This window comes from Aotus nancymaae, unplaced genomic scaffold (genome assembly GCF_030222135.1).
Source record: "Aotus nancymaae isolate 86718 unplaced genomic scaffold, 86718_ANA_hifiasm-v0.15.2.pri h1tg000009l, whole genome shotgun sequence".
NCBI classification, from domain to species: domain Eukaryota; kingdom Metazoa; phylum Chordata; class Mammalia; order Primates; family Aotidae; genus Aotus; species Aotus nancymaae.
In genome coordinates, this window is record NW_026988420.1 from 1882113 (window position 1) to 1895099 (window position 12987).

The 12987-nt window shown below is 39.3% G+C and overlaps 1 protein-coding gene across 1 annotated transcript in view; it reads left to right on the top strand.

Annotated features, from left to right (window-relative positions):
- The first annotated feature begins 2773 nt into the window (after positions 1–2773).
- The window catches only part of LOC105720459 (RING finger protein 17), a 114371-nt gene continuing 104157 nt past the window's right edge, over positions 2774–12987 (top strand). Inside the window, exons 1-5 of the mRNA XM_064373501.1 lie at positions 2774–2903; positions 5601–5695; positions 7941–8032; positions 11393–11504; positions 12750–12830. Of these exons, the coding sequence (XP_064229571.1) occupies positions 2774–2903; positions 5601–5695; positions 7941–8032; positions 11393–11504; positions 12750–12830 (510 nt within the window). The remainder of the gene's footprint in view (positions 2904–5600; positions 5696–7940; positions 8033–11392; positions 11505–12749; positions 12831–12987) is intronic.

Sequence of the window (12987 nt, forward strand, 5' to 3'; positions counted from 1 at the left end):
CAAATTAGCCTGGTGAGGCGGAGTGCACCTGTAGTCCCAGCTACTCAGGAGGCTGAGGCAGGAGAACTGCTTGAACCTGGGTGACAGAGCGAGACTCCATTTCTTTTTTCTTTTCTTTTTTTTTTTTTGAGACAGAGTCTCGCTCTGTCACCAGGCTGGAGTGCAGTGGCGCGATCTCGCCTCACTGCAACCTCCGCCTCCCGGGTTCAAGCAATTCTCCTGCCTCAGCTTCCGGAACAGCTGGGACTACAGGCGCGTGCCACCACGCCCAGCTAATTTTTTTGTATTTTTAGTAGAGACGGGTTTTCACCATGTTGACCAGGATGGTCTCGATCTCCTGACCTCGTGATCCGCCTGCCTCGGCCTCCCAAAATGCTGGGATTACAGGCTTGAGGCACTGTGCCCAGCCGAGACTCCATTTAAAAAAAAAAAAAAAAGAATATGAAGAGTGAACAATGAGCATTCCAGTTGAGGGGAATAGGGAATAGTGCTCAAACTGTAGAAGAGTCAATCGGTTACATGAGAATTATCGCTTGGTTAGTACTCTGAGTTCCATCACGGATTAGTAGTAGAAACTATTGGGTGAGTACTAGAATGGGGATAATTTAGGGAGTACTTTTCTCTTAAAGGCAACAAATTACAAAGATTTTTGAGCAGAAATGAGCCTTAGAACAGAATTTGTCACAGTTTTTGTTTCACCACACACATTATAGAGAGAAAAAAATAAGGAATATGGCCAGGCTTTTATTCTTAGCAGCAAAAGGCAACCTTGCCACATCCAGGTGATTTGTTTGAAATACACCTGCCGCCTTACTACCAGATTACTTCATTCCTTGCTCACAAAACGTCTCATGTACTCTACTGCTTAAAGAGTAAAGTCCAGGCCGGGCTCGGTGTCTCACACCTATAATCCCAGCAGTTTGGGAGGCCCAGGTGGGCGGATTACCTGAGGTCAGGAGCTACAGACCAGCCTGACCAACATGGAGAAACCTCATCACTACTAAAAATACAAAATTAGCCAGCTGGGGTGGCGCATGCCTGTAAATCCCAGCTACTCAGGTAACTGAGGCAGGAGAATCGCTTGAACCAGGGAAGCAGAGGTTGCAGTGAGCCTAGTAAGCCATTGCACTCCAGTCTGGGCAATAAGAGCAAAACTCCGTCTCAAAAAAAAAAAAAGTAAAGTCCGAATTCCTCAGCCCGACACTCGAGATTCTTCGAAATTCTTCCCTAACATGCTTCTCCAAATAAACTTACTTTAAGGAAACTCGTACTCTGGCTAAATGGCCTTAAAATTCTCAAGAAAAGAAGCCACTGTGTCTTCCATCTACCTTCCCTCGCTGATGTGTTCTTTATCCTTGGAATCCCTTATTTCTTCTTTACTCCTGTAAGTACTATCTATCTTGTAAGGTCTAGTGCAAACCGTATATCCTCTAGGAAGACTTTTCATACCACTGTAGACCATATTGACTTCATTTCTTCAGAACGCAGTAATTTTTTTTGAGACGGAGTTTCGCTCTTGTTGCCCAGGGTGGAGTGCAATGGCATGATCTCGGCTCCTCCACCTCCCGAGTTCAAGAGATTCTCCTGCCTCAGCCTCCCGAGTAGCTGGGATTACAGGCGCCCGCCACCAGGCCCGGCTAATTTTTTTGTATTTTTAGTAGAGACAGGATTTTACCACGTTGGCCAGGCTGGTCTCGAACTCCTGACCTCAGGTGATCCACTTACCTCAGTCCCCCAAAGTGCTAGGATTACAGGCGTGAGCCACTGCGCCCGGCAGAACACAGTAATTCCTATTGTCTCTAACACACGTCCGGCACTTAACACTTAGCTATCTTGGTGGAAATTACTGGTTTTTTAGGGAGTTATATACCTCTCAAGCAGAAACTTGTTAGTTTATAAATTCTTAGCATCTCCAACCACTCGGCACACTGCCTTGTATATCATTCGGCTCAACAGCAGTAATGGTGAGCACTCCCTGATTTGAAAGCATTCGCTGAATCTCCCCCAATGACGGCTGCTGATTAGCTTCTCCACTCCAGCTACTATTAACCAAGCCCTGGATGCCTCCAGCACACAGGTTTAGGGCTTCTGGTCCTGACACAAAATAGGAAAAGGGGATTGCTTCAGTACAAATTATTATTATTTATGAAATTACCCACAATGTAAGTAATAATTTTTTTTTTTTTTTTTGAGACGACTTTCGCTTTTGTTACCCAGGCTGCAGTGCAATGGCGCTATCTCGGCTCACCGCAACCTCCGCCTCCTGGGTTCAGGCAATTCTCCTGCCTCAGCCTCCTGAGTAGCTGGGATTACAGGCACGTGCCACCATACCCAGCTAACTTTTTGTATTTTTAGTAGAGACGGGGTTTCACCATGTTGACTAGGATGGTCTCGATCTCTTGACCTCGTGATCCAGCTGCCTCGGCCTCCCAAAGTGCTGGGATTACAGGCGTGAGCCACCGCGCCCGGCCAGTAATAATGTTTAAAAAACATTTTAATTTGGGATGACTAAAAGTGCTAAAGTGGTGACTCTTTGGGTAGAACGTAAAAGTGAACGGTCCTTAACGACCACAAAGCACCCCCTTCTAGGAGTGGTAACGCCCAGGATAACGGAAAACGGCCCCAGCCCCCTCAAGGGCGAGCTCAGGGGCGGGCTTTAATTTCCAGACCCACTGATTGGCTATCTGCAGGCGCTGGCCTCCCATGATTGGTTGCTGCTGCGAGGGCCGCCGGGACTAGCACGCTGCGATTGTTCCAGAAGAAAGAGACAGCGATGGCGGCAGAACCTTCGAAGGCTGGGTCTGCCCGGTCTTCCTACCAGCAGATGGGGAGGAAGAGTCAGCCCTGGGGGGCCACTGAAATCCAGTGCACCGGGTGTGGAAGGAGGGTGTCCAGAGCATCCGGTGAGGAGCCCAAGGGCCCACCTAGTGGGGAGGCAGCCTGGAGGAAGGGCTGGGGGCCAGGTGAGCTGGTGGGCGCGTGAGGCTTGGTCAGCGGCATCCAAGCCAGGTGTCCCCGGAAGCTGCATCACAGGCCTCCTACGAGCTGCAGACGACCCTCAAGAAGGCGGCACTTAGGTTGGTTAGAGCCGCAGCCACCCCTTTGATGGCTTTCTCCACTTCCCCGCTCAGGCCTCACCAACCCTCCAGCTGGGAGGATGGGGGCCCGGGTCGCTTTAATCTACCCCTCACACGGCAGTTTGGCGGGTTCATGCAAAAGTAGACGTAGAAATGCAGCCCACTGTTTTGTCATCAGGAAGGAATGAAACTTGATTTTCTTGTGTAGGAGTAACAAGCAGACCACTGTGAAATGGTTTTGGATTTTTTGTTGATTTTGTTAGCATTTTTTTGTTTGTGTGTTTTTTTTTGTTTGTTTTTTACATTATGGCTCACAGTCACCTAAAGTACTGTTTGGAAAATGAGTTTCTTTTGTGCACCTTGTGTTTTGTGTGTGTGTGTGTGTGTGTGTGTGTGTGTGTTGGTCTTTATACGTGAAGAAAAATACACTGCACTACTATTGATCTGTTAATCTACAATCTACTCAAGTGATCACAGGTTTAAGTTATTTTAATGTGACTTAAAATAGAGTGCTCTGATACAGATGAGTTGTTGAATCTCAACTCCTGGAGCTACTGAAAAATTCATATTATCTGGCGTAACCGTTTAATGTTTATACTTGCAAAGTTAAGGTCATTCTATCAGTTTTCTCAGTCCTGTCAAGATGGACTCTGAGATGTGCGCCTTTGCAGAAAAAGGTAGTTGTGATTTCAGGAGAACCAAGTTTCTCCTACTTGGGGTTTAGGTCACTGCTGCCTTTATGTAGAAAGTCTCCATTTTTGAATGAAATAAAAATTATGGAATAAAGTTCTAGAACACAACCTTTTATGAGTAGTTCTTCCATACATTTGTATTATAATGCTTAGAAAAACTCAGTTGGAAAAGTAGTGGCTATGTGTTTAGAATCTGGAAAGTGCTTTTTAAGCTGTATTGTACCACAGATTAAGTTATTCAGTATCAGAAATTTTATAGGAACAGTTAAGTGTTTTTACTTTGTTGGCCGTTTTATCTCTGGAAGTTAAATAGGGCTTTAAAATTTCACATGGTTGTAAGCAAGTTTCAGGTATTTCAGTTGGGTGGGAAACTTGTAAACCTTTTTTAAAAAATAAAATTAATGCAAGGCTGGGCACGGTGGCTCACGCCTGTAGTCCCAGCACTTTGGGAGACCGAGCTGGGCGGATCACTTGAGGTCAGGAGATCAAGACCAGCCTGGCCAACATGATGGAAACACCTTCTCTACTAAAAATACAAAAAATTAGGCGTGGTGGCGTGCACCTGTAATCCCAGCTACTCAGGAGGCTGAGGCGGGAGAATCGCATGAGCTCAGGAGGCAGAAGTGGCAGTCAGTCGAGATACTGCCACTGCATTCCAGCTTGGGCAACAGAGCTAGACTCGTCTCAGAATAAAAAAATAAATGCAATTATTATAATTCAGCATGAACTCTATCAAATATTTTGCTAGTAAAAGATGACTGATTTTTATCTAGTTTTTTTCCTTTTTTCTTGCAAAACTTTAAAAATCTTTGAAATTATATAGCTAACACATGTTACTTATAAACTTGTAATTCTACTTAGATAATTTAAATCATATTAGGTTTTCAATCAAGTTATGGTATTTCCTTTCGTAAATGCTGTTTGTGAAAATGATCTTTATATGAGTTATGGGTGCGTGATAATAGTAGCATCTGGCTTCTGGCCTTGCCAATGTCTTAAATAATTCTGAGAGCACGGTGTTGCCAGGAAGGTTTGGCCCTTCCTGACCTCTTCACAGGATGGGAAATATAAAGCAGTAGAGGGCAGTATGATCAATCAGAAAGAATGTTAGACTTGGAAACAGAACTGCATTGGAGTGCGGATTATACCATTTAGTTAACCCAGTTTCCAAAATGCGTTTTATCTCCAGCCCAGTTAACTGTGATATTTACAAAGAACAAATGAAATGTGTCAGAGCACTTTGTATAATTATGAGATATGGCAGATTGATAAATATAAATATGAATATTTATATTAATGAATACAATATGAATACAATATTGAATATTTATGAATATTATGAATATTTATGAATGCAGTATTTGTGAATACAATATAAAGTATTCTAGGTACAAAATAGCTATCTGAGTTCCTGCAAATGCTATTACATAGCTCTGCTCAGTTTTTCTTCTTGATTTTTCTCCCTCCTGACAGTGAATAGTTGGTTACTCCTTAAATATATTCAATAATTCACCCATTTCAAACTGTAGTAGGTATCTTTTCCTGTACAGTAGGATCCCCTTTGAATTTCCCTTTCATCAGTATTGTCCATTCAGCATTAACACACCCTGGACAGTTTAATCGCAATAGAATTTCATCATTTAAATTAGGGTGTTTTGGGACACACCTGTAGTCCCAGCTACTTTTGGGAGGCTGAGGTAGGAGGATCGCTTGAGCCCAAGAGGTGGAGGCTGTAGTGAGCTGTGATGACACCACTGCACTCCAGCCTGGACAACAAAGCAAGACCTTGTCTTGATAATCATCATCAAAATAATAATAATTTCATCAATAGGTCACCATTATGGACTTCAATGTGGACATGCTTTATGCGAACTGTGCTTGTTAATAAATGAAGAATGCACTACAATTATATGCCCTGATTGTGAGGTAAGTTTTACAATTTTTCACATTAAACACATCACTATATAATGTTAATGGTAAAAATACTACAGAAGTAAAACATACTTCTAGTTAGAAACTAAAAACTTGGCTGGGCACGGTGGTGTGCACCTATAGTCCCAGCTACTAGGGAGGCTGAGGCAGGAGAATCACTTGAACCCGGCAGGTGGGGGTTGTAGTGAGCCGAGATCGTGCCACTGCACTTCAGCCTGGCCATAGAGCAAGATACAAAGTGTGTGTGTGTGTTGGGGGGGGGGGGGTCGGGGACTAAACACTTGCATTTTTGCTGCTGAATCTTTAAGCAAAGAAACCTAACAAGATAAAACTTTTCCTATCCATTTTATAATTGTTGAAAGTGGTAAGAAAAATAAAAGGCTAAAGTGATACACTTATTGGCCTGCATATTTTGATTCTTTGGGGACTTCTGTGGAAAATTGTCTTTTTTTTTTTACTTTAATGATGTATATTTCTTTAAAAACCCTAGTCCCCGTTTTACACACCAATCCATGCAAGCAAATTTTGAACTCCTCTTGCCCCTCAACCTTTGTATGTCATCAAGTGTACATTTGTGGAGATGCCATTCTACAAAAATGTAGAGAAGCAAAACTACTGCCTAAAATTTGTACTTCAGAAGCACTAAAAAAAATTCCATTAAGATTAAATCTCTCTGTAAGAATGAGAATTAAGGATGTAAAATAAAATTTATTTGATATCCTATACATTTAATACAAATATAAGTATAGTTTAGTTCATATAGTATGTTCTTGGAACATTGCCTCAAGCTGTAAATTCTTAATGTTTTACTGGAGAAATCAGATGATAAGGCTTTGTATCATTTGTTTTCTGTGGCATTGTGGGAGACCATATGGAGACATGAGACCTCGAATGTAGTTCTCATTCTGTCAGCCTAGCCTGGGTTTCCTCATTTGTGAGATGGATATAATACCTGCTTTGTCTTATCTCCTAAGATTGCTAAGAATCAAATCTGAATTATGTAAAAGTTCTCTCTAAGCTTCCAGACTACTAAATAACCCTTCATTATTTAGGTTTGGATTAACTGGCTTGCAAGTTAAATATGGTTTAAAAAAAAAACCATATATTGTAATTAGTGAAAGTTTCAATTATAACAAACAAATTACATATCAGAAGCTGCCTATTTTGGATATATTATTGTGGGAAATTCGTAACTTGTTCTCTTTTTTTGACATGGGGCTTCTCAGACGTGGCTGGCTATGTGGTTAAGATGAAGCGAGCCCTCCTCCTGTGGTTGTGGTAGATCCCCAATGGATTCAGTCTTGTGGGTGAAAAATAAGTGAAGGGAAAAGAAAGGAGCAGGCAGCTGGAACTATCTGTGTCCATATATCTGTCCTATTTTAATATTTTTTTTTCAAAAAAATGTTTGAACAATAACTTTTTGCCTTTTTTGGCAAATGATTTCACATTTGATGTTCTTAAATTATTATACTTGTACTATTATTTTTAGGATTTTGGATAATGGGTGTTTATAATGTGTTTACAAATACTAATTTTGATTTTAATGTTGTGATAAATCTATTTTGTATCATTTTGACTAGTTTTATTAACTTTTAGAGATAAGTGACCTGTCCCATCCTCCCCCGCCCTTTTTTTTTTTTTTTTTTTTTGAGAGAGACGGAAATTCACTCTTCTTGCCCAGGCTGGAGTGCAATAGCACAGTTTCGGCTTACTGCAGCCTCCACCTCCCGGGTTCAAGTGAGTCTCCTCCCTCAGCCTCCCGAGTAGCTGGGCTTATAGGTGCCTGCCACCATTCCCAGCTATTTTTTTTTTTTTTTTTTTAGTAGAGACGGAGTTTCACCATGTTGGCCAGGCTGGTCTCGAACTCCTGACCTCAGGTGATCCACCCACCTTGGTCTCCCAAAGTGCTGGGATAATAGGTGTGAGCCCCTGTGCCTGGCCTAAAATTTTTAAAGTAAAATTGAAAGTATTGCTAGTATTTCCTTTAGAATTATGGTAGAATGAAGTGTTTTTGTTAATGAACTAAAAATTAATAGTTGCCACATTCCTGATTTCTTTCAAAGATTAAAATGGATCAAAACATCATATAAGTACAATTTTCTCCTTGATTTACAGAGGATTTCAGGATTTTTAAGGTTATTATTAACTTTATGAATGGTACACTTAAATAGTTGTTTAGGATAAACAGAATGTATTGGATAACTGTCTTTGTTTTTTTAAACCCTTATTTTGTCCTAAGGTTGCTACAGCTGTGAATACTAGACAAGGCTACTACCCAATGGCTGGATGTTTTAAAGAAGACCTTGTAATGGAAAAACTGCAGCCTAAGACGTATGTCCCATGTGTATTTATTTGAATATTTAGAGTCAGTGTGTTACTGAAATAGTTTTAGAATTACTGATAAAATGTCATTCTTAAATCTGTATTTCTAACCCACTGTTTGTGGAGTGCTCTTTAAGTTTATAATTCATTTTAGCTGTCAGTGGAGTGGAGACTCCAGCTCTTTAAAGAAGCAGAATTTGTTTGTCCTTATTTAAAGAAAGAAATTTAAGGATTACCACATCAAGAAAGGCTGAAAGTGATACTGGTTAAAGTTACTCGTACTGGATGAAAGGAAGTTATAGAGAAAAAAGTAACTTAGTCTTCTCTTGATTCTTTTTAAAAATGTTTTAAATTCTAAGTTGTTTTAGAGACAGGGTCTCACTCTGTCACCCAGGCTGGAGTGCAGTGGTTGTGATCATGGCTCACTTACAGCCTCAGACTCCTGGGCTCAAGCTAGCTTCTCACCTCAGCCTCTGGAGTATCTAGGACTGCAGGCATGCACCACCTTGCACAGCTGATTTTTTATTTTTATTTTTTGTAGATGTGGAATGTCATTGTGTTGCCCAAGCTGGTCTCAGACTCCTGACTTTGAGGGATCCTTCTGCCTCAACCTCTCAAAGTGCTAGGATTGCAGGCATGAGCCACTGCACCCAGGTTCTCTTGATTCTTAAAAGTAGTGCAAGTACAGTATAATGGAAGACTTTGTGAAGAGTTGGTTTGAGAAGTGATTTATAGAAGGAGAAATAATACCTTTGGAGTTTTTAATTCATTTTTGCATTATTGTATGAGACTTTACACATGTATGCATTAATAGATTGTCTTTTTGAGTTTATTTTTTTAATACGCCGAGCTAGAGATGAGTACATGTTACTGATGATTTCACTTAATAATTGATGTTTCTATTTGTCTTTCCCTGCTAGTCTGTAAGCCCTTTTAAGAGAATGGAGCACATTTTATTCCTCTTTATACTCTGGTTTGGGACACAGAGTAAACATGCAATGTTTATTATATTACATGTTTGATTTTTGCAGCTTTTTAAGTGTTAAAGGACCTTCTGATCAGTTTCCTAGAACCGTACTCAGATGGCAATTTATATATAACTTTTTAAAGCATATTTAGTATGGTAATAGACTATGCAAGAAATAAAACAAGATTCTTTCAAGGAACAATTTCATGTGGAGCTCTCCAATTTTGTTAATGGCATCAGGTATTTATAAATCACCTCAGTTCCTCTTATTGCATTCATTTTACGTCTGTTAGATGACTTCCATAGTATCTCCTATATCCATAACCTGTTTTCATTTCTACTGCCTTATTTAATTCTCTTGTCCTTTTGTTTAGCTCCTTATCAGACTCTGCTTTATGCTATAGTTGTTTATTGATTATTCAATTAAAATTCAAAATTCTTCAGTCTAGAATTCCTGGTACTTCACATTACCACTGTAGCTTCTCTTTCCAGGCCTAAATGAGTACTTAAAAAAAACAAAAAATGGTTGTAGCCATTTTCTTTGGGTGGTAAAACCACTTAGCTAAAGTATGGCAGCTGGTTATTCACAGAACCAGAATGTAAAGCTAGGTTTATTGAATACCAGTACTGCTTCCAACTCCTATACCACTGGTCACTTCCTCCACGAGCTCTATGTAGAGTTATTAGAATAACCTTTAAGAATCATCTGGCTTATTGTGAGTCCCCATGGAGTAGCCATTTTTATCAAATTTAGGGCTCCCAAATTTGAACACCTACAGGAGTTAAGCAGATAACTTACTGGGTGAGGGCAACTGAGTTGAAACAACGAGTGGTGAGGATAGCAGTAGATGCCGAGGGCTTACCCCCTCCAAAGGAGGCAGTTGTAAGTCAGCTGTAGCCAATTATTACTATGTGTTAAGACCAACCCAGTGTTGCCAGGTCTTTTTTTCTCAAACTAGAGATCTGTACTGCTGTGTGAAATTTTCTGACATGTCATGCAAGCCAGACCAGATTGTCCTCTTTATATGTACAATATCAGAGTTGCAAAGTGAAATATTACTTTCAGAGGTAGAGGAATCCATCTTAACCAGAAAGTACCCAAATTTGTTCCAAATAACTATTTTAAAAATTGAATTTATCTCAATTATACTTATTTTAGTAACTTATTTAAGGTACAGTTTGGTTTTAAATGGTTGTATATTTTTAAATTACAGTAACCCTTGGCTCATTTCTTCACTGATTTGTTTTTAATGTTTTGAAACAGGAATTAAATAATGGAATCCTCGGGGCTAATGCATTCATGTTTTTAAGAACATGAACATTCACTTTTCAGAGTAATAGAATGTTTAAAAATTATTTGGTCTAGTATTTTTCTGCATAAGAGTAACATTTAAACATCATAGTTTTCTCCATAAGTTCTAAGCTGTTGTTAACTCAGCAAACACTGGTTACAGCGTGCTAGCCAATATGGTTATATAAAGATAAAACTAGCCGGGCATGATGGCTCATGCCTGTAATCCCAGCACTGTGGGAGACTGAGGCAGGAGGATCACTTGAGTCCAGGAGTTCAAGACCAACCTGGGCAACACAGTGAGACTCCATATCTGAAATAAATAAATAAATAAATAAAACTCTGGCTTCTATATACTAGATAATGCAGTGAACTTTTTCTTTGCCATTAACTTGCCTATTACCTCATTGTAAATTCTCCAGACTTGTTAAGTACATTCTTTTTAATAGCTGGCTTTGTTTGTATAAACACTTACTTTAATTGATGAGCTTAACACATTTCAGTGATTATCATCATTTGTACCAAAAATTACCACATAAGATAAGGACCAGTAATTAAGTAATTAAAACACAATATATACTTTAAGCCATTGTTTTTGGAATTTGTTTTCTTTAAAATTTGTATGAAAGCATATTTACTCATGGTTTCTCTCTTCCCATTTATAGTTAATTGATAACTCACTGTACGTGTTCTTATAAGTCATGAGTTATTTTTTATGGTAAAAATGTGAATAGAAGATTAAAATCATTACATTAATGTTGGTGTTTATAATAATGTACTTGGGCCAGGCACAGTGGCTCGTCATTGTAATCCCAGCACTTTGAGAGGTTTAGGCAGGTGGATCGCTTGAGCTTAGGAGTTTGAGACCAGCCTGGGCAACATTTTGAAATTTCATCTCTACCAAAAAAACAAAAAAACAAAAAAACAGAAATTAACCGAGTGTGGCGGCACACACCTATGGTCCCAGCTAATTGGGAGACTGAGGTCGGAGGATCGCTGGAGCCTGGGAAGTTGAGGCTGCAGTGAGCCATGATGGTGCCACTGCACTCCAGCCTGGGTGACAGAAAGATCCTGTCTCAAAAAATAAAATAATATACTTGACACTTTTCAGGATAAAGAATTGTTCTCAGGACTTTAAGAAGACTGCTGATCAGCTAACTACTGGTTTAGAACATTCGGCATCCACACACAGGACTGTTTTGAACTCATCAGCTGTAATGTTGGTATGAAATATGTTGGTCATGAAGTACGATGAAAGCAAACGTTTGACTTTATCTCTAGTAGCTTAACTTTCTTCTATAGTTATAGATTCTTTTTGAAATTTATAGGTAACAAAAGTAAGCCCACTCTCCTACTTGAATCTCTTTTGTTCTGTGTTTAAGACAGTTCTCTTTTCTTTCAGGGCAACCCATTCTACCTTTGAGTAACTCTGTTTCAAAGTTCTTGTTATTTACATGTGTGTAGCTTCTTCCCTTTGAAACTAGTTACTGAATCCAGGTTCTGTGAGACATATAAAGCCCAAGTTTTTAACTTTAAAGTGTGATTTTTTTCAGTTACTTTAATGGCAACCAAAAGGCCTAACTGCATTTGTTGTTGTTAATGTTATTGCTGAAGATTGAATTTTACCTTTTATCTACTCCTGATAACTTTAAATAATGTATTAAGATTAGAAATAGAACAAATTCCAAAATGATGTTGAGTGAAGTATTAAATTTTTGTGTTAAGATCATTAGTGAAAGCTGGGCGCAGTGGCTTGCCTGTAACCCCAGCCCTTTGGGAGGCCGAGGCGGGCAGATCACTGGAGGCCAAGTATTCAAGACCAGCCTGGCTGACTTGGTGAAACCCCATCTCTACTAAAAATACAAAGATTAGCCAATTGTGGTGGTACACACCTGTAATTCCAGTACTCTCGAGGCTGAGGCATGAGAATCGCTTGAACCTGGGAGGCGGAGGTTGCAGTAAGTGGAGTTAGCACCACTGTACTCCAGCCTGGGCAACAGTGAGACTCAGTCTCAAAAAAAAAAAAAAAAAATTAATGGACAGAGAAAGGAGAAAAAGCTTAATTTTGCTCCTTTTCCTTCAAGTGTAAATCTTAATGGAGTCAAATTATAATCTTTTTTTCTTAAGAACTATTAATTTTTATATGTATACATGGTATTGCCATGATAAATTGTTCAAGGTAGTTTTAAGTTGAAAAGATTATTACAGGGCATGATCCTATTAAAAAAATACATCTTTCTAAAAAAAATCTGGAATGGTCTAACCAAAGCTCTAAAATATGAATGGTTTTTATCTCCAGGTTAGCAGGATTGACCATTATTTTTGTTGCTTGTTTTCACTTTTCTGTAGTGACTCTATGTTGCTTTTGTAACCAAAATGGTAGCCTGAATTTTTTGCAACTATAATATACATATCTAAGCATCTGTTTTTTAGTTTTATATTTGTATGTGATTCCCCTCCCTTCTTAGGACACTAACACTACAGAAGAAATTGATGAAGCATTGAAGACAGCACACCATAATTTTGAACAATTAAGTATTGCTGGAAAAGTAAGCACTTTGCATGATTAAATTCTATCATGAAGTAAAGCATGTCCTCTTTAAGTGTGTATATTTGGTTATGTTAACACTGAGGTTAGAGCTTAGCACTGGGTTATTAAGATAATCTGAAAAAGAATGGGAAACTTTTCCCATGGCCTGCGAAGAC